The sequence below is a fragment of the Pithys albifrons genome, chromosome 11 (genome assembly GCF_047495875.1).
Source record: "Pithys albifrons albifrons isolate INPA30051 chromosome 11, PitAlb_v1, whole genome shotgun sequence".
NCBI classification, from domain to species: Eukaryota; Metazoa; Chordata; class Aves; order Passeriformes; family Thamnophilidae; genus Pithys; species Pithys albifrons.
In genome coordinates, this window is record NC_092468.1 from 10,693,675 (window position 1) to 10,713,640 (window position 19,966).

General features: G+C 40.2%; 1 protein-coding gene across 4 annotated transcripts in view; it reads right to left on the bottom strand.

Moving 5' to 3' along the window:
- Positions 1 to 4,159: 4,159 nt before the first annotated feature.
- Positions 4,160 to 19,966, bottom strand: part of SPHKAP (SPHK1 interactor, AKAP domain containing) — a 66,190-nt gene continuing 50,383 nt past the window's right edge. For 3 of the 4 annotated variants that reach the window (XM_071566670.1, XM_071566666.1, XM_071566665.1), the window contains exons 7-12: positions 16,189 to 19,927; positions 12,969 to 13,148; positions 11,056 to 11,142; positions 9,069 to 9,121; positions 8,800 to 8,984; positions 4,160 to 6,365 (exon numbers count right to left, since the gene is read on the bottom strand). In XM_071566670.1, the coding sequence (XP_071422771.1) occupies positions 6,222 to 6,365; positions 8,800 to 8,984; positions 9,069 to 9,121; positions 11,056 to 11,142; positions 12,969 to 13,148; positions 16,189 to 19,927 (4,388 nt within the window). In that variant the 3' untranslated portion in view covers positions 4,160 to 6,221. The remainder of the gene's footprint in view (positions 6,366 to 8,799; positions 8,985 to 9,068; positions 9,122 to 11,055; positions 11,143 to 12,968; positions 13,149 to 16,188; positions 19,928 to 19,966) is intronic. The other variant, XM_071566667.1, reaches the window with a different exon arrangement.

The window sequence follows — 19,966 nt, forward strand, 5'->3', positions numbered from 1 at the left end:
AAAGAAGTGTTGGTTTACACTTGCTTTGAGTTCTTTTGTATCATTTTTTTGGTATGCAATAAAATATTGAGTCAAAATGCCAGTTTTACTACTTGCAATACAATTTCTCATTAATGTTTCTGGCAACCATTTGTAAACTGCATTGCTATTAATTAATTACATGCATGCTGTAGTTAAACTCCCCATTCGTATTTGGCTATGTCTGTTCATTCACTCCATTCTTTTCTACTCAGCCCTCATTCTCCCATTGCAACCTGAGGTAAAAAGAAACTATTATTAGTGGTGACTTCAACTTTGAATCATGGCCCAAAGATCAAGTGTAGCATGAAAAAACTCTCCATACCAAAGAATTGAAGCTAAGGATCAGCATAAACTGAGAAGTGGATGAGAAACACCTGTGAGTTATTAACCACCATACAATGAGCTCTGAGTCAGGCTTACCTCTTGCTCGCAATTGGCAATGGGTTTCACCTGTGCAGAGCTCCTCCCACTTACTAGCAGAGCACCTGGGACTACAGGTGCTCTTTGGAGGGGAGTAGAGAAGGAGCAGAAGCGAGTGGTCTCTTCCAGCAAACCTGGAAGAAGAAGCAAAGAGAGCAGGATTGTGCAAACTGTGTGTTTTGGCTGCAAGAAAAAAGGAAAGAAAGGAAGTGTACAGCAGAGAGTGAACTTGGAGGTATTTTGTTTATATTCTATGTCTCTGGGTGGTTATAGAGTTGACTTCAAAATGTTGTTAAATTTAATGGGAAGTTACTAGTGCTGATGTGTTGTGACTATCTGAGTGCTTGCCAGCATCTTTGTGTGTAAATGAAGAAACAAACGTGCCTGTCATCACTTGGCAGATATCCTGGTTATTTCAAGTACTGTTGTGTTGGGGGAAAACCACACAGTGTGCTGCAGATAACTTAAAATTAAACCTTTCCCAGTAGGAAAAGTGGCTGATAGAATTGTTACTGTAGTGCTTGTGGTGTTCTAGTTGTCTTGTACAAAACCTCATGGCATCAAAAGTGTATCTCAGTAATTTGGAATTGAAAGGGACAGGAAGGGCAAGGCAGTTCCATGTGCTTTAGAATTGCCTGGTGTCCCTAGATCAGTTTGTACCTGTGATAATGGAGGAAGATTAGTGTAATGTATCCAAATACTGCTACTAAGCTAAAAACTGAAATTTGACATGCTATGCAACTATCACAAAGTAAAATATTATTTGGGCTGTGATTAGAAGGTACATTTTTTTTTATTAATCTTTCAGGTTGCTTTACTTTCTGTTGCATTTTCCTTTATGATTTTTCTCTTATACTATGCTTGTGGATCAAATGTCTGTAGGAGCTCTTGATTTTGTAAGAATTGTGAGTTGAGGTTTCCTACACTAAGCATTGAACTGAGAGGCCATCTGGGCTCTATTTCTGATTCTCCCTGGACTCCTGAGTGTATAGAACTGCTTTTCAGGTTAAGTTATCTGGGTATCCATGTGTAGATTTAATAAATGATCAAGATGTACATTAGGAGTGCATTGTGTAAATGCAACTTCCTGGAACATTCTGTGCATCTGGCAGCAGCTTGATCCCTTTCTCTAATTCCAGTTTAGTCCCTGCAAAAAAATGTATGTTTATGCTCTAACTCTTAAAATCTTACAACAACTCTCCAAGATGCTGCTTTAATCACTGTGTGGTTGGAATGAGATGTGCCTCTCCACATCATCCTGAAAGGCTGACAAACCAACCTGGTTCACCGTGACCTTATTGAAAAGGATTGATTACCTCAGGAGGCCTCTGAAGTGTGCTTTAGTAAGGCTTGTCACTGTGGAAATTGTATTTGCTGTATTGTTTCTGTCCTTTAGACCTTTGAAATCCTTTCAGTATATAATTCTTTGAATATATAATTTTGTTTTTCCGGGAAAGACATTTGTATCAGGTAACTGCCCTAGGACAGAACATACACTTCACAAGGATGAGGATTTCTGATTTGTACTTGGACTTGTGACATGTGCTTTTTGTAGTGACATCTCAATCCTTTTTGAGTAGGTGAGGGTAATAATATTTATAACCACTCATTTTAAAAGTGGCATTTTGTGAAAATTTTTTTTGTCTCCTTCTGTGGTCTCACTTGCATTTCCTGTGTCGTTAGTGAAAGGATATGAAATATATCCTGCTTGCTTCTATTTTCCAGTTTGCTGCATTTTACTGTCTAATTCTCAGCTGAAGTTGGGAGGAGGATGCAGTATCCATCAGCCAGACCTGACTTCACTGCAAATTCTTTTAATTAGTTTGATAGTCTGGCTGTCTAATTTTAACTGTCTGTCCTGCTGAATTCTGCACAGCTGCAAGTTGCCTTCCGAGGGCCTGTTCATGGTGATGACTAGGTTTAGAGTTTGAACAACTGAAATAGAGGCTTTATGGGTTTGCTCATACTTGGTGAAGGCTTAGGAAAGGCTCTGCCTTTAAGTAAAGTTCTTAAATTGGCTAGTATGGATGTATTTTCCTCCTCAGCTGGAATTTGTTTTATTGAAGTAGGTCATGTGGGCTCTTTATTTCAGTGGAGTGGTGCCTTTTTTCACCCCTGACATTTTGAAGTTCAGAGTTTAGGATTCTTAGTGACATTCCAATACTTGTCTGTCATACAGCTCTGCATAAAACAGGCCTCTTCAGAAAAGTTACCTGCTGAATTTAACAGGTGACTGTATTTATCATAGATCACAATAAAATGGTTAATTTACTTGAAGATACTGTGAAAATCTTCAGGAGTGTGACAAAACTGAGGTATTCTAATAATCCCAACACTAAAATAACCCTAAACAAAACTAAAAATAGAGTTTTAAAATACCTAATTCAAATACAGTAGAACTACCTTTTGAAAAATACCAGATCTACCAGCCAGACTCTGCTCTTCATTATGTATGTGGTGGAGTCCCCACTGGGGTGGGAGGCCCCTTCCTCTGGAGCCACCCCCAGGAAAGGGAGTGTTGCAGCCATGTCTGCTGCTCCCACGGGTGGCATCTGATGGCCAGGACATCTCCTGAGACATCCCCAGCTTCTGCTTAATCCTGTGTACAATTCTTACATCCTCTCCTTTGAGATCTCTCATCTCCTTTTTTTGCCCTGAGTCTGCCTCATATGAATTTCATTTGTTGTGTCCTAGTTTTTATTGGACTAGTGAGCAACCACCCCCTCATGTTCTTAACAATCTGCATCATGCTCATGAATACAGAGAGATTTTTACCTTGTATGTACCATGTTATTCTCATTGGTGTGTATTTAACAGTCCCTTTTTAAAAAGTTTAAAAAAAAAGAGGCGGACAAGTCCTGTTCTGATTTACCCAGCCCACTGTTTCTGTTTAGCAGTAGAAACACCTTTGCATCTAGGCAGCAGGGCAGGCAATACTTCTGCAAACTTATACCAGTAGAGGAAACTCGTGAACTTCTGTCTCCCCACTCTCATGCCCACTTCTGCAGGTAATGAAAGCAGCTACAGTGAGCACTGATAGAGGTCTGGTATGTTGGGAATTATTCTGGGCTTAATTCCCGGCAGTGTCATTTCTCTTTTTTTTTTTTTTTTTTTTTTTTTTTTTTTTTACTGTCATACTATATGGTAGTTAAATGCCTCCCTGACATCCAATCCCGTCAGATCTCGGAAGCTAAGCAGGGTCAGCCCCAGATTAGTACTTGGATGGGAGACCTCCTGAGAAATGCTGGGTGCTGTAGGTTCTAGTCCTGAGGACTTCAGTGTCACTGTCCAAAGCTCGCTCGGCCGTGGCAGATGAACCTCAGGACTTAAACGGTGGGGCCAGTTCTGCGCATGCTGAGCCTCACCTAAAATGCACTGCGCAGGCTGGAAGGGCACACCCACGTGGGGACAGCCCTTCCCAAATCTTCGTTCACGAAGCCGAGCCACACACACACTGTCATACTAAGAATGATTAGCCTTTTATCTCTTGTATGAATTGTGGAACCTGAATAAAGACATAGTTTTGGTACTGAGGTAAGACCTGGGTCTTGCTCTGACTTGATTTGGTCGAGGCCATGGGGGAGATTGTTCATTCAGAAGCAGAGCTTTGAAAAGCTTCAGGGATGGGGGGCAAATATTATTTAATAGGTCAAACAATCCATTCATGAACCCAATTCAAAAGCCCATCCATGAACTTTCTAGGAAGTCAAAGAGCACACACATTGTAACATAAATTTATTTCTGAATCAATTGCAACATTAAGAACTACTGTACAGAGAAACTGCATCACACTGTTACAACTCTGTCATGATATTTGTGCTTTGTAGGATAAGTAAACATTTATTCTATCACAGCAAAAAATTGTATACTGACAACTAACTGTATTTGGTTTAAAAATAAATACATTTCCCTATTTATTAACTCAAACAAAGCACTTTATAATTCTTGGTACTTTTCACTGTCTTTTAGCCTCAGAACTGCTGAGCACTCAGAGTTGCCACTCACATTGCTGGGAGTTATGGATGTTCAGCAATTCTTGGGTGCTGGCCCAGCGATTGCACAGTTCTGTTCAGGGTTTGCAATAAATTGACCTTTATCTTGTCAGTAAAGCGACCTCCACCGTTCTGTATATACTGCAGAGTAGATCGAGAATTACTCATGTTGTTTAATGCTCCACGTTAGGTTTTGGTTCACTAACAGTTTGTATTTTGTAACAAATAAGTGATGCAATCATGCAAGTTTAGGGATGGTTTTCAAGATAAAATTGAGAATATGGCTCTTTTTCATAAATTATTTAAAACTACTTCAAAATTTTCAAAAATATTTAGTGCAAAAGGATAGGTTTTCTTTTTTTCAAGAAATATTACAGAAGCATATACCGTTATATGGAAAATAAAATATCTCTTAAATATTTTATTGGGAAAAGCAGGCAGGTATTCTATTATGCTATTTGGGTAGGAGAGATTGCAGATGAGTAGTTTCAAAGAAACAAATTGCAGAAGAGCTGTGATGTCATAAGTTATTTTTACCTTTAAATTCAAACCCAATCTCTTTGGCAGAGTCAAGAGAATGTAATATTAAGTGCATGATACTAACAGATCATCTCAACAGGACAATACCATAGCATAGCTTATCAAACAGTCATATAAATGTTACAGGAATGTGAACTATCACATAGAGTTCAAACACTTATATCCAAAATGAACACGTATATCTGCTGGAATTTTAACAAACATTTTGCTTTCTTGTAAATTACAGAAATTAACAGTAAGATTTCCAGGATGAGATGGTACTCTCTTCAGATACACATTTCTTCACCTTGTTAACAATATATTTGGTTACACTAAAATTACTATTTTTTCACTGCTTTTAACTGATATGTAGAATGTTACACAGTGCTTTAAAGAGAAGCACTTTATATAACAGCTGTCCTATCATTATTCCCTTTTAGCAGGTAGGGACACTGAGGCACAGAGGTGAAATGAGTCGCCCAAGGTCACGTGGCAGGTCTGTGGCAGGACAGGGCTCAGAAACTGCTGCCCCAGCCCACAGAGCTGTTCTGGAGTCTGCCAGGTGGGGCTACACTGAACTGCACTGCTTCCCAGTGGAAGGGAATGAGATTTTAGGGATAGTAACTGAGAGACAAATTTATTTGTTTGGGAATATTACAAGAATCAGGAAGAGCTATGGAAGAGAAATAATCACATGGAAAAAACCTAAAATGTGTTTTCAGCAGCTTTTTATTGTGTTGTCTGACTGTGAAGGTGTTGAGTTCTCAAAAGCTTTTATCCCCTAGCAGACTATGGGGATTTAAAAAAACCCAAACCAACATAAATATTACTCATCTAGAGAAAAGGGTGTCTCCAGACATCCTGAAACACACTCTGGTTCTAGTAGTTAAACCGTACAAATACCAGTGTTGTTTTAAAACTGAATGTTAGTGTACATTTCAGCTGATTGATGTAATCAATTTGATGAAAATTGAACTAGGTAATTAAGCCTTTACAGTGTAATCCATTAATTCAGAAGGCTAAAAATCCATCCCCTCCTAGTACAGCACACCCTATAGCACAATGTCAAGAGTCCCTCGTGACACAGAATGACATAACACCTTGGTTTCCCTTTGCTGCCCAGTCAGTTGTGGAACAGAGATGTGCTGTTTTGTAGAGTGTGTATGTCTTTGCACGTTTTATTCAGTGATGTTCAGAAATCAGAGCGTTACACAAACCACTGCTTATTTAAACTGGAATAAACCAGAAATGCTGAACCGGTGAACTTTCTTAACCCAATTCAAGGAGCCAGTCAAACAGGCTTGGTGTCATCTCTCTGCCTTCCTCGCTGAGCTTGCAGTACTCCACCACGGCGTGAAAGATATCCCCCACTTTCCAGGACTTCCGCTGAACTAGCTGCACAACATCTAAAAACTAAATAAAAACAATCCAAATGAAATGCACTTAGGGTTTGGTTAATGGTTCCTAAGGTTTTGTTAAATGACTGTGCACGATCTGCTGTTAGTGCTTTGAAAATGCACTGCTGTAGGAGGGAGTGGACACCATTCGCTGCTCAGCAACACAGAGGTTCTTTCTACTTATAAAACTTCATTTCTGAAGTTCCATAGCTCCCCAGACACTGACTGGATCTCAGGACATTTCCTAAATTAGCTTCTTCCATCAATTATTTCTTATTCATTGCAATGAAAGAAAGAACGGCGAAAGGGAGTTTGATGAATCACTGTTTTCCTTGTTATCAACAACTCACGGTCAAGATAATGGAAGTGTGACTACCCATCTTAAAAAAAATCTTTCTTCATTACCATGAGTTATATTTTAATTTACATTTAATTTTCTGTATTTTCATATATATTTAAAATACTCACATAGTACTGGTGGGAGGGAATTCTGTGTAAAATTTTGTCACATGAAAGCATTTGCCACAGTTGTGGCTGAATCACAGGGAATGTCTATATTTCATGACCTTTTTTTTAATGTCCAGAGAAATCAGAGCTTTAATATATGTTCTTAAGCAGCTGTAAAAATAATCCTGAATTTTGGTCACTTCATACTTAATAATGGGCTTCACAGGGTCATCCATCTGGTCCCTTTTTTCCTCCCCAGAGCACATAAATTAAAATGAAAGCTTTTTATTTCTTTGAATTTCACAGTATCTAGTTAGCTTTCTCCTTCTATGTTTCCACTTTTAAACCACACAAGAAAATATTGTGTGTCTCTAGTTAGTGTAGCTGTTTGCTATTTACATACTGAAGCCTAAACTTTTAATATGTATTTAAATGATATTTAATAAGCACGTGATTTCCAAGAACACTGTTGTCGGCAGGATGTGCTTCATTATTCTCTAGTGTATTTTTGCAATTGAATTAACTGTTTGCCAAGGCACATGGGTAAAGCTGACAGCTGTTTCTTTAATTAGATGCAATTTGGACTGTTGCTGTTGAATGCTTTTTAAATTATGTTTATGATTCCCAAATGCATGTACTCAAGAAAATCAAACAATATCTCTGCTACTCAAAATGATCTTCCCCTAAGAGACCAAAATACTGATTTGTAATACTTTTTCCATTAATTGACTTGAATCCTGTGACACATTTTTAAGCCTTAAAGCTTGAGCTGTTCTTGCTGACCTTGGAAATGGGTCTGTTTTGGTCTTGCCTGAACTGTTGTGATTGGTACTGGGTGATTCAGGATTAGAAGGAGTCTGTACTTCTTGTGGTCGTTTTGGACTTCAGTGTTCCCTTGGTGCTCTGGCTTGGACTAACACCTTAGAAGGTTTCTCAGTTTTGGTTCTATGTGTCTGCTGCTCTCTGCAAAGAGACGCCACCTTCAAAAGCTACACCTGAGCAAGAGGAACAGTACTGGCACACAGAGCCCGTTTTAATTGGTGAGCCGGGGAGGTGCTTCTGGATTTTCATTAAGTTATGCAATACCTTTCAATCAGTCAGACTCATTTTCCATGTAACAGATGGGTTATTGCAAATATGACTCCACTGGAAGCAGAGATGGGTCACTGCTGGGCTAAAAGTGTCCCTCAGGGCAGTTACAAGGATATGCTTAAAGAGACAGGTCCTTCTGCCTACACTCTGAACTTTCCATCAGGTCTGGTGCAGATTATGTCAGACAGTGAACCTGAGTTAATACAGGTTGGTTTTATGTTGCAGTCAGTCCATTTCTTGGTGGGCAGCAATGCTTTCCTGCCAGCACAGTGACTATGAAGCCAATGCATTAACCCATGGCAGACCTCACAGAAGTGCAGGAGGAACTGTTAGGCCCAGGCAGTCCCCTGTTGTATCCCCAGCTGTGGCACTTTATGAACAGCCAGGCACAAGTTAGCCCTGCCTGAGGTTGCCTTCGTCAGTGTTGCAGGCAAGGCAGAACGAGCATAACGACTGAGAATCTTACATCCAATTAATGCCTAACATTATAGGAAGACCAGCAGCAGAACTCTCTAAGTGTGATGTCCACACACAGGTGATCTTTATTTTTATTTTTTAAAGCTACATACTTCAAATCCATGTATCTGCAGCCCTTCAAACGCAGCCACATAAAGGATGCTGTTAATTCTGCCTTGGGCATTGGTACTTCAGGAATCATTGATAGAAAAAGGCAATGTTACAGAGACTTTGAGGGAGGTCTCAGGGTGATGCTGTTTCTTGTGCTGTGGACAATCTACTAAATATTTTTACATACCTTAAATTCTGACAGACTTATGCTGCTATCACTTTCTCTGATAAACAGTAGTATTGCCATCTTGCTGTAATGAAGATGTTTTTGTATCTGATTTCAAGCTCAATAACTTCAATAAATCATTACTGCTACAGTGATTAATTAATTCTGTAAATACTACCTTTTCAATTCTGTTTTCCTGAGATTTCTTGAAATAGATAGTTGGAATTCCAAGTTCGGAAGCTGCTATCCACTGCAGAGTGGCTCGCAGCTCCACATCAGGGCACTCTGGTTCCAGATCAAAGTTTATCACCAACAGGTCCTTTTGGCAGTTGGCTGTTCCCACTGAAAGCTCAGAAGTACTTTCTGGAAAAATAAGCCCAACAGTTACTGTACAATTACTTGTGTTAACTTCAAACTGAATGCTTTAATTTATATGGTTCAACTTACCCTCTGTATTTTCTGTCTGTTCTTTAAGGAAAACCTTTTCTTCTACTAATTCACTTAGAAACAAACAACAACAAAGCTTATTAGTCACACTTAGGAACAGTCTACAACATTGCATCATGATGAATAAACTTCTCCCTCAATGTAAGACCTAGAAAACTGCAAGAAAAAGGTTACATAGGATGAAATAATAAAATGATGAATATATTTAATTTATTTAATCTGTAAATCAGGAAAAGCTATGGGATTTGCAGCGTTATTCCTGTAGTAGGATGAAGTACTTGTATTGATTGTGTCACGTATTACCTTACAGTTTACATAATGACAAGCAAATGACATTATGGTAATACACAGCATGTCTCATGACCTGGCTGGAAATGCCCAATTTCCTTATGCAGTGCTATATTCCCTGGCTGAATCTTTTCCAGCCTTGCTTTCTAATTTTATCTTTCATAATTAAATACAATTGTAACTATCAATGACTCTTACTACTATTGCTTTTAAATGTATTAGCTGTTTGGATAAACAAATTCTGTTTACACCTTGCAACATTTTCTAAGGATCTTAATTTCTTATGTACCATCTTCTTCTTAAACTACAGGCAAGTGGTCACTGCTTCAGTTTCCATCTCTGAGACAATACCCATGTTCTTGTACATGTGGCAGGAGACTGCAAATTTACAGCCATTCCATTTGTTTCATCACTCCTAGAGGGGATTGCACTTTGAGAACACACTTCCAGACTGTCCCATTCTCCTCTTAGTTGGGGAATGCTGCAAGTGTAAGATTTTCTTTCTAGCATGAGAAGACACTACCATCCTCATTGCCAGGGTTTCAGAATATCCCCCAAGGCTTCAAAGAATCGAAATTATATATACTTGTGCAGTGGTTACTGCAAGATACGAAAAGAAAAAATAAAATGGCAGCACACAACCTACGGTTTGTCTTGACTTAGAAACATAGGTCCTTCATAACTTCCTTCTCATCAGATCTTTTTCCAGTTGGGTTTTTTTCCTCTTTTTTTTAACAACGAATGTATTCTCTGCCTTGACTTTTATTTGTGGTAGTACAACTCCTCATGCCTATTGACTACAACCTGTATGGACCCTGGAAGCTGACAAGGGGCATCAGAAATGTATCCTTTGATCCCTGTAAATGTTAGGGAGAGGGGACATCTCTAGGAATGTGTGTAGGAGGTATCATTCCTACTGTGAGGATGGGAATGTTTTCACAATGGTAGTCACAGAATCACAACAGTAGTCCATGTGAGAGAGAACACATGGAACTCTACAGAAATGTGAATGCCCTAATTTCTTATGAAAAAAGAGCCTCTTGAAAGCAGGGCACTTGTAGTATAGTATGGTAATGAGCGGTGACAATTTTCTGATGTCACTGCCTTCAGAGTTCCTATGCTCAGTGTGTGATGTATAGTCTCTACACTGTTTCAGTGGCCGTACCCCAGCTGCATCATGGCATTCACCACCTGGCAGGATGTACCAGTATCTTTAGGCAGGTACTTGCACATCTCTTGATAATTGAAGTGCATGTTCAGTAGAAACATGCCTGGAAACAATAAGTAAGATGTACTGTGGGCCAAATTATTATTCTTTTTGGAAAGAATGTTACTTTATTTTTGTTTTGTCTTATTTGATCCCTATTTGCTTGACTTTACTTGCTATTACAGTAGAGTTTTGATAATATTTGAAGTTACTCAGAAAAGATTCACACAACAGGAAAGTGACAGCACAGAAAACTGTCTTTTAGACAGAGTGGTTGATGGATCCATATTCTCTTGAGAGATCCACTCGAGTGGGTCTTCCTGTAATCTTTCACTGCCTCACTCTCCACAGACACCTGCATGTGCTTTTTTCTGAAACTATGGGCAGGCACAGCAGCAGGTGCAAAGCAGGGCTTGGCACGTTTTACATGGCGTAAACAATTTGAAGTGAAAATTGGACTAAACATCAAATCTCACTCCAGTGACTACTTACTTAATCATAGGAGAAGGTGGCACGTTCTCCTGATAAATTTCCAGGTCCATAATGCCAAGACTGCTAGTTGTACTGCTGTTGCCATTGCTGACAAAGCAAAAGTTTAAATATTAGTGCCAAGCTGTGCTGAACATGTCTGCATACATCTTTTAAAAATTTATGTACAAAGCAAAATGAGGAGGCTGCCTCCTGTTATGCAAAATCAATTGTGCTCAGCAAGTGGTTCCCAGAGAGAAGCACACTGGTCTGCTCAAAGTAATGGGGCTTTTATTAAAATAGTTCTAGATGGAGCATGTATCAAGTGCATCAATGCATCAAGTGATGCTGTAAACTGGAGGGAAAAAAAACAAGTGGACTCTTTTCTTGTGAATGCCTTATGCAATGAATGTTGGTCTCAAACAAAAAACCCTTCTGCTTGAGTCCTTGAAAAGCAGCTTTAGCAGGTACAGAGATGTCCTGGAAGAAACCTGCAGAGATTCAGATATCTCTGAACATGGGGAGTTAGAGCAAGACATTGGTTGCCCATCATACTTACCTGTAGGGTGACTCCGTGCCTGTAACTGACAGTAGTTTCAGTGCATTACCTTGTACCTCAAATACTACTGGGGGTCTGATGGAACTCACAGGTACAGAGATGGCCTCTCATGTTTCTGACTACTCTGAAAGACTGAGATTTTAATTCAAGCCAGTGCTCATTGGGACTGGGAGTACACAGAAGTATTCTCTTTGGCTTCGTCATAAGGATAAAGTAGTACATCTGAGAATATTTGGAAGAAATGGTATCAGTTTGCTTTACAACATCATTATAAACATGACAGTGAATGTTTATGCAGATGTTGTAATAGTGTCATGAACAGGTTATGAATTTTCTATTTGCAAGTAAATTATCATGAACAAATTCTCTGCGGCAAGTCATGTTGAACCACTTAATTTTTAGTGGAAAAGTAACTAATAGTATTTTTCCTTGCATTAGAAGGATTGATTAGATAGTTCCTTTCCCTGTCAGGCTGTTCTCAGTCAGTGTCAGCATGCCATGCATTTAGACTTGCTGTAGCAATTTCTGTTTCAATTCAGAGCTGAAAGGCACAATACTTCAGCTCTCTCAGACCAAGGACTTTGTCAAAAGTTGATACAATAATAATGGGATGAATGTTGGACTGCACTGACAGACTTGTTTTGTTCACTACTTCTCAGCTGGCCCAACAGCGCTTTCTGACAGAGACTCTTTCTTTTCCCTGCTTCATTACCATAATGTCTTCCCTCCTTGTCGTATTCATACTCAGGAGAAAGATGTAATTACTTAACAATATTTTAAAACCTAGTCTAGGAGCACATGAAGAAAAAACCTTGCTCAATTTGTGAGAGGGCTGAAGACAAACTACCATCACTTTATATAAACTTCAAGGACTAGATAACATTTTTAAACACGTGTCCTGGCTTAAATAGGTACAAAAAGCAGCACATTGCTATGAGAGCTGTGGAATTTTTGTCTACTAGGGGAACATTGTACTCTGTTAATCTGCACCCCTGTGCCAGTCTAAGCAGATCAGGGCTCAATCTCTGCTCTCCTGGTGGGAATAGAAATCTCCTCAGATGCCAAAATAAACATTATGCAAAGAGTAGCAAATAAATCAAGACTGTATAAATTAGGTCTTCAGATGGCCCTTTTGCTGTAGAACAGAGGCACTTCAGTGGTGCCAGGAAGGTTTTCTTTGAATCTAGCTGCTCACCAGTAAGAAAAAGACCTGGCTGAGAACCAGAATGTGGGCAATTTTTTTCCCTTATTAAAAAATAAAGAGATACATTAGACTCTCTTTAAAGTATTCTGGGTGAACCTTGAGCTGTTGCCTCTCATTCCTGTTGCATGGTAGGGACAGACCATATCGTACAGTGGGAACAGACAACGCGGGTACCTCAGGGATCGCTCGCTGAGCTGCAAGTAGCTGCTTGTGTCATCGGGATTGTCCTCATCATTAGCTAGCTGGGACCAGCTGCCAGTGCTTTCCTCACTGCTGCTGAGATGGTTTGGAAACTCTTCAGCTGTTTTTGTCTCTCCTATGATTTCAGGATCCGATCTGCTCTGAGGGCTGTTGCTGGCAGGGTGATAAGGAAGGCACATTGGTATCATTATATAGGCAAACAAACTGGTGACACCAGTCTTCAGGCAATGCTGCTCATTAAAGTCAACCAAGCTGCAGAATTATACAGATACAAAGGACTGGACAAGCTTATAATTTATCCACACAGTCCAATAGGACATATGGTCAGAGATGCTCTTAAAAAAGGACTTTCTTATGACTGTTATAAACTAACACAAACCAAAGTAAACCTTATACTGAAATATGCATAGAAAAGTTTTTAACTTATATAAAAGGATTTTACACGTATAAAAAGAACTGATCACTTTAAAGGTCTGTTGCTTAATGTACTTCAGGCAATCAGTGGTTGAAATATATGGTATATATTAGTGCAGAATGACAGCATTTGTTGGAAATATATATTGGCACCAAATCCATCTCCTACTAGGATTTTCTACTCTGTTAGCACTGTAGATCCAAAAGAGGTCTAGAAGAAAAAGTAGTAAAGTTTTGTGGGTTGCAAGTGACTGATGACTCTCAGCCTTCTGTGTCCTTAGGATCTTTGCTGCTTAGGCTGGGGAAGGACAAAATATTGCAGGAGGCAGTGAGGAACCAGACTGAATGTGGAGCCCAGACTCAGTTCAGAAAGTACAGGGTTAAGGGAAAATTGCTATCTAATTGTGTTCATTTGACATATGTCACATACACACACTTATGTGTACCCATGTTCCCACAAACACACACAGAAACAAAAAATAAAAACTATATTTATGGTAACTTTTCAGAGCTCAACTGGCCTTTTGATAGACAGAAAAGTAAATAATAATCACTCCCCACAATAATTACATCACTGCAGCAGCAGAATAATAATTAATGCAAAACTGTAGTTTTGTTCTATTTGCTAGGTGGTCTATATTTGCAACTTAGTGATTAAAGCAATGTAATGTGTACTGGACAGCTCTCTGCAGGATCTCTCTCGGTAAGTTCTGCCTTTCAGACCTTTATCCATATTTATGACTGAGGCACTGGTCTTCAGTTAGAGCAAGAGATCACATCAGAAATTCCACTGCTCCCGAGTCATCACCTTGATTAAGAATATACTGAGACAGCATCATTGTGGATAGCTCTCTCCCTCAGAAGTTGTTGCATTAATGCTGGATGACAGAGAGAGAGGCAGCCTGTGCAGAGAGAATGGGCCTTGTTTGCCCCAGGGCTCTGCTCTCGCAGGCAGTCAGCATCTGCCAGCTCACTGTGCCTGCCATCCCTGACCCCCCGGTGCAGAGCTCAGCATCTGCACCAACATGTGGGCACTCAGCACCCAGGTCACAGGGTGCTGGTGTTATTCAGATTTTTAATACAGGACAGGTAGCTCTGATAACTGGTCCAACACACAAGAGATTTTCTGTTTCTTGGCATTTTGGGTTTTGTTTGATTCATTGTGCAATTACATCTCAGACTAGCGGTGCTTTGAACTGACAGTTCCCCATTTGTGAACAGTCATTTGGAACAGTTTCTCTGTAACTTTTAACTGTGGCAGGACTGGGTCTGTTGCACTGTCTATATACCAGAAACAGCTCTTTTTTGTTGCTGAAGACCTCTTCCCCAGGACTGCACAGCATTCCCCCTCCCTACAACTGACTGTATGTTTGCTTGATATTTTGCCTGGAGTCCTCTGTGCCTGTATCTGAATGAGCAAGTAATTCCATGCAGTATGAGTGGATCAAAGCAATTGCTGCTGATGCTTTTATAGCTATGTATTTTAGGTTTTCAGTTCAGCCTAGACTTAGTCCAGCCAGTCGTGCCACAAATGGTTCAAATCTATGTGAAGAACTACAGGAAGCTTTGTGTTCCCAGTTAGGGGTATGAGCACATCTGGAACAAGCTTAGGCATCTTCTATTTCAGACTCCTTTACAAGAAACCTGCGTTGCGTGTTGCAAGCAAAGCTGATGTCTTGAAATGCAGACAAGTTGATTCAGAATGGCACTGCATTGTTGAGCCAAAAGGCTCATGTGGTGTAGCCTCTGGTTTCTAATTCTGCTCTTCCAATTCTATTGCTTTAAACATCCCACGGCTACTTCGGGAAACTCTGCATCAAAGGCAGAGCAAAAGTTGTATGAAAGAGCTTGTAAACTGCAAAAATAACTTCTTTCAAACAGTCAAGATTCCAAATAGGTGGATTTCTAAACGTATCTTACTAAAAGCAGATTGCACTTTAAGGAAGAGGAAGGTTAGTGTGGGAGAGTCAGTATGTAAGACTAGTGACACTATGATAATTAGCCACCTAATTGCTGCCACACACAGGAAAGTACCTATAATCTATGTACTTTCTCACTTCAAGCAGAGCAAGCACTTCTGCTTTCTCACTTCAAGCAGAGCTTTGTCAAATGCCAAAACAGAGCCTAGAATAAAATGAACTACAAAATGGTTTCTAACACTAGCACCTGCACTTTTTCTACCACTCTGAGATAATGGGGTGCGACAGTGCTCCAAGAGACTGGCAGTTCTGATACCATTAAAGTAACGGATACAATGAAGAATTGTAGTTAAAAATAGGTAGTGCCTTGAGAAAGAGCATTGCTCTTAACCTCACAGCACCCCCAGCAATCCCCTGCATTTGCTCTGCACTCATACTGGGCTCACACTTTGCCATAACCAGACCGAGATACAGATTTCTTAACAAAAGTACAGCTGTAAGGAGATTTTTATTTTTTATTTTTAATTGAGATATCAGCCAGTGCTAAATGAAAGTTTAAGCTTTGTCCATCTTTCCTGTCTTGACTACTGGGGACTTAAATATCTGGTAAAGAGAAAACTTACTAGTCTGTGCAGTATTAGATTTGAGTCTTGGAACCATAACGTTATCGTATTCAAGTTTGCTCCAGAAATCAGCACTGTGATACATGATTGGGTGACTTTATGTCATTAGAAACCCATAGTTACAATTTAACTTGTTTTTTTCTTTAGAAGTTATACTTTTCTTCCTGTATCAAAATAACTCTTACTGGGAAAATAAAACACCAAAACACTGTGATGATTTGCTGTTTTACCCCTTACCTATTTGCTGGAGAAATGGAAACTGTGTGTTTTCCATCCAAAGCTTCTGGAGGCTTTTCTTTGCTTTGATGCTCCTTTCCAGAAGGGCCACATGAAGTTAAGGACTCAGAGTCTTTATCTGGCTCATCTCGTTGGTCCGTTTCTATCTGGATTAAAGGCACTTCCCTGGGCTGACCTGCTGAGAGGCTTCCAGAGCTCTTCATGTGCTCTTTTTTCTCATCTGAATTTACTTCTTCCGTTTTGGGTTTTGATTCTATCCGAGTTGTGCTTTGGGGGTGTTTGCTTTCCAGCACATGTTCTCGGCTTGTATCAAAGGAATCCTGCTGGACAACAATTAAACTTTTACCACTTTCAACAATATTTGCAGCCAGTCTTTTTGCATATTGTTCCACGTGTGGTGGGGAATCACTGTAGAACTGCTCTGCCTCTGCAGCCTCTGCCTCATCTGCTATGATTTTGTTCTTTCGCATCAGAGATTCAATAGAACTCGCCCATGTCTCGTGAATCAACATATCTGTTATCTGGTCAGTCTTGCATCTTTGGTACAGGCATGAGTCAGACTTGCAAAGACCTGAAGAAGCCACGGTACTGGCTGGCTGTATGCTTAAGGAGTCTTGGCGATGGTGGGCAAATCCATCTAAGGAATTTGCCTTAACTGGGACATTAACTGTAAGCCTAGAGCCTGATGATCTGCTGTCAGGCATTGATGACTGCCTAAAGCAGAAAGGTGAGCGCAGAGAGGGTGGTAGCAAACTGTCACACCAGTCCTTTGAATTCCGAGGGGAAGACAGGTTATCTTTGTTCTCCTTTTCAATTTCTCTTAGCATGTACCTATAAAATTCTTCTGTTATACTTTCTGTGCTGGATTGTTTGGATGGGCAACTTGGTCTTACATTAAGATGGCCATTTTTCTTGGCTACCTGTTGCAAAGCAGAAGTTAAGATGTTGTTTGCATTTTTTCCTGCATAGTAATCCAGTAACAAATCAAAACCTCTTCCTTCATTTTCCATCTGGTTCACCATAAATCTTGAAAATTCATCTGTAATGCTTTCACAACTAGACTGCTTTGAGACAGAACTTGTCTGGCTCATAGACTGACCAAAGCTGTTCATTAGGCCTAGGGTATTGAAAGAGGCTTTGGAATCAGAGTCCTCCTCTGGTATGCTCTCACAGCTTGAGGCCTTGGCTCGGCTCCATCTGTCACAGTGCAGTCTGTTTCTGGGATGATTTGGACCCTGCCAGATGCTGTCAACCATGGAGAGTTCGGTGAGGTTCATGATCTTTGCAGCCACTTCATTTGCAAAGATATTAACTGAATCAGGTGTGTCTTCAAGGTTTATAGATTCATCTACTACCCGATTCATCAACTTTTCCTTTAGCTCAGGATGCTCATCTGTTTTTCTTTTGATTTCACTTAGTCGAGGTGCCCTGTGCTTCCGAACCACTGCACCATTACTATGAGTTTCCTTTTTTCTTTTCATGGTTCTGCATGATAAACTCTGGGTCACTAGATATTCACTGCCTCTCTTCCATGCACAGAACCAGGGTTGCTTTCCATTTGAATTTTCTAGACAAATGGCAGCTATTTCTGTTGCCATAGAGACAACTGTTTCTGCCAATTCTTCTGCAAAATCTGTTATACAGTATTTGTCTCTTGAATTTTTCACCTGTAACACAGGCTGAGAAGGAAGCAAGACATGGTTTCCTAATAAAGACAAGCTAAGTTGAACATCATTATTTAGCACAGAATCACACTTATGCTTGGCCTGGTTTTCTGCATTCATGGTGGAACTGGAAGACAGCTGTTCTTGAACACCATGTCTGCATTCATTGTTTGCAAAGGTATTTTCTCTGTCCGAAAATGATCTGTAATCTCTCTTCTCATGATGACTGTTATTCTGATTTGGGGATTTGTAACAGTCTCGTGCAGTTCTTTTCAAATATCTCTTCTTGGGAGATGTTTTTGCATCAAGTGTGGTATGCCCTGTATCTCCACTTGGTTCTGAACTCAGTGTGGCAGCTTTGTTGCTATTTACATCTTCCATATTACTTTTCCAAGCACTTGTGATATTTCCAAGATCTTTGCTAGTACTAGTGATGTAGGATGTACCAAATGGCTTAGCAGCAGAGTGATCAAGGGGGCTCTGTGAAGTTTCACATACTGCTGCTGGTGTTGACCATCCTTCTGCTCTTGTTACTTTCTCTGCTTTTTTTCCCTCAGAAAAGAGAGGAGAACACTCTTCAACTTGCCTTATGTCATTCATCTTCTTGAAAGTGAAATATATTATATTAAAAAGCAACCTGTTTGCAGTTTCTGTGAAAATATCTTGTGTACTTGAGCCCTTTTCTGAAAGGGGGTGTAGCTGTCTTTTCTTCCTAACCTCTTCCGTAGAATGTCGTAGAATAATATTGGATAAGTTTTGCGCAAGTTCATCCCTGATTACTTCATCAGCACATGGAATATGTGGCCTTGCTGCTGTTTCAATTATTTTCCCATTTATGGATTCCATAAAATGCCCTACATTTTTGTATGTGTTGGGTTTTGTCAAAATTATAGATGCCTCTTTGAGAAGTGCCTCTGCAATGCTCTCGTTTAGCTTCTCCATGCTGCTTCCTATAGCAATGCTACAGTGCAGAGTGATGGCTGCAGAAGCCTGAGCAGCAGACAGAAGCCCACTTGAAGTTGCAGGGTACTTCTCCTCCTTTGTTTCCCCCAGACCACAGATGGCTACAGCACTTGCTACTTGAGTCATGCCACACAGAGCAGATGGAAACGAATATTCTGTGCCAGCAGAGTCATCAAGTAGCTGTGAAGGTGCTGTGTGTACCTCTTCGTTTACAACCACTCTGCTTCTGGACTCTGTGACTTCTTGGTCTGGTCTGAATTTTTCCACAACCTGAGGACTGGAAATGGTTCCAATGACAGTGGCTGCACAAGCCAGAGCCACTTCCAGTGCACTTTGATCATTCCCATTTGAATGTTCTTCCTCAAAGTAATCTGAAACGTCAGCAGAGCTTTCTGACTCAGCCCAGTGGCACAGGCTGGGGAAGGCAGACCCTGGCCAATCAGGTATATTCTCAGAACTGTCTGGACTTTGCACTATGACAATCTTTGGAAGTTCATTCCATGATCGGGAAGCAGATCCGTCTTCTGACTTACAGGAGCTTCCTACAGAGATGCTGACTGCAGCCTCCTCACTGAAACTGGGTCGAGACTGTGACAGTCTGATGAATGCATCCTGGAGAACAGATTCTGCTAAATTAGTGGCATACTGACCTGTGGTTGCTGGCTCATGTGGTGAGGGAGGATCAGTTTTCGTGATTCCTGCACATTCTTCTCCATCTGTCTTACTGTTGGGTTTTGTTGTTGGGTCACATGGAGGCTCCAGCTTCTCTTTAGCCATTTTGGTTAAAGATACATCTTCTAACATGGGTGCTGAGCAGGAATTTTCAACCTCACTAGTCAAATTAGTAGCACTAAATGATGAAGTAACTTTTCCAACTAATTCCTTCTGCCACAGTGTTTCCTGGTCTGACTTTTCTTCAGGTTGTAAGAGGCCATCTTCAGCCACAACATTCACAGCTTCAGAGACTTGGATAGCTCCATTATCTTTATTAATGCAATTCCCTTCAAGAATAGATGGCAACCTGGCTTTTCTGTAGTGAATATTTTCAAATCCCTTTCCTTTGTTTTTTTTGACATCTGAAGATGCTTCTGAAAAGTTTAATTTTTCATGACCTATTAAGGAAAATTAAAAGTTAGTTTTGCAGAATACCC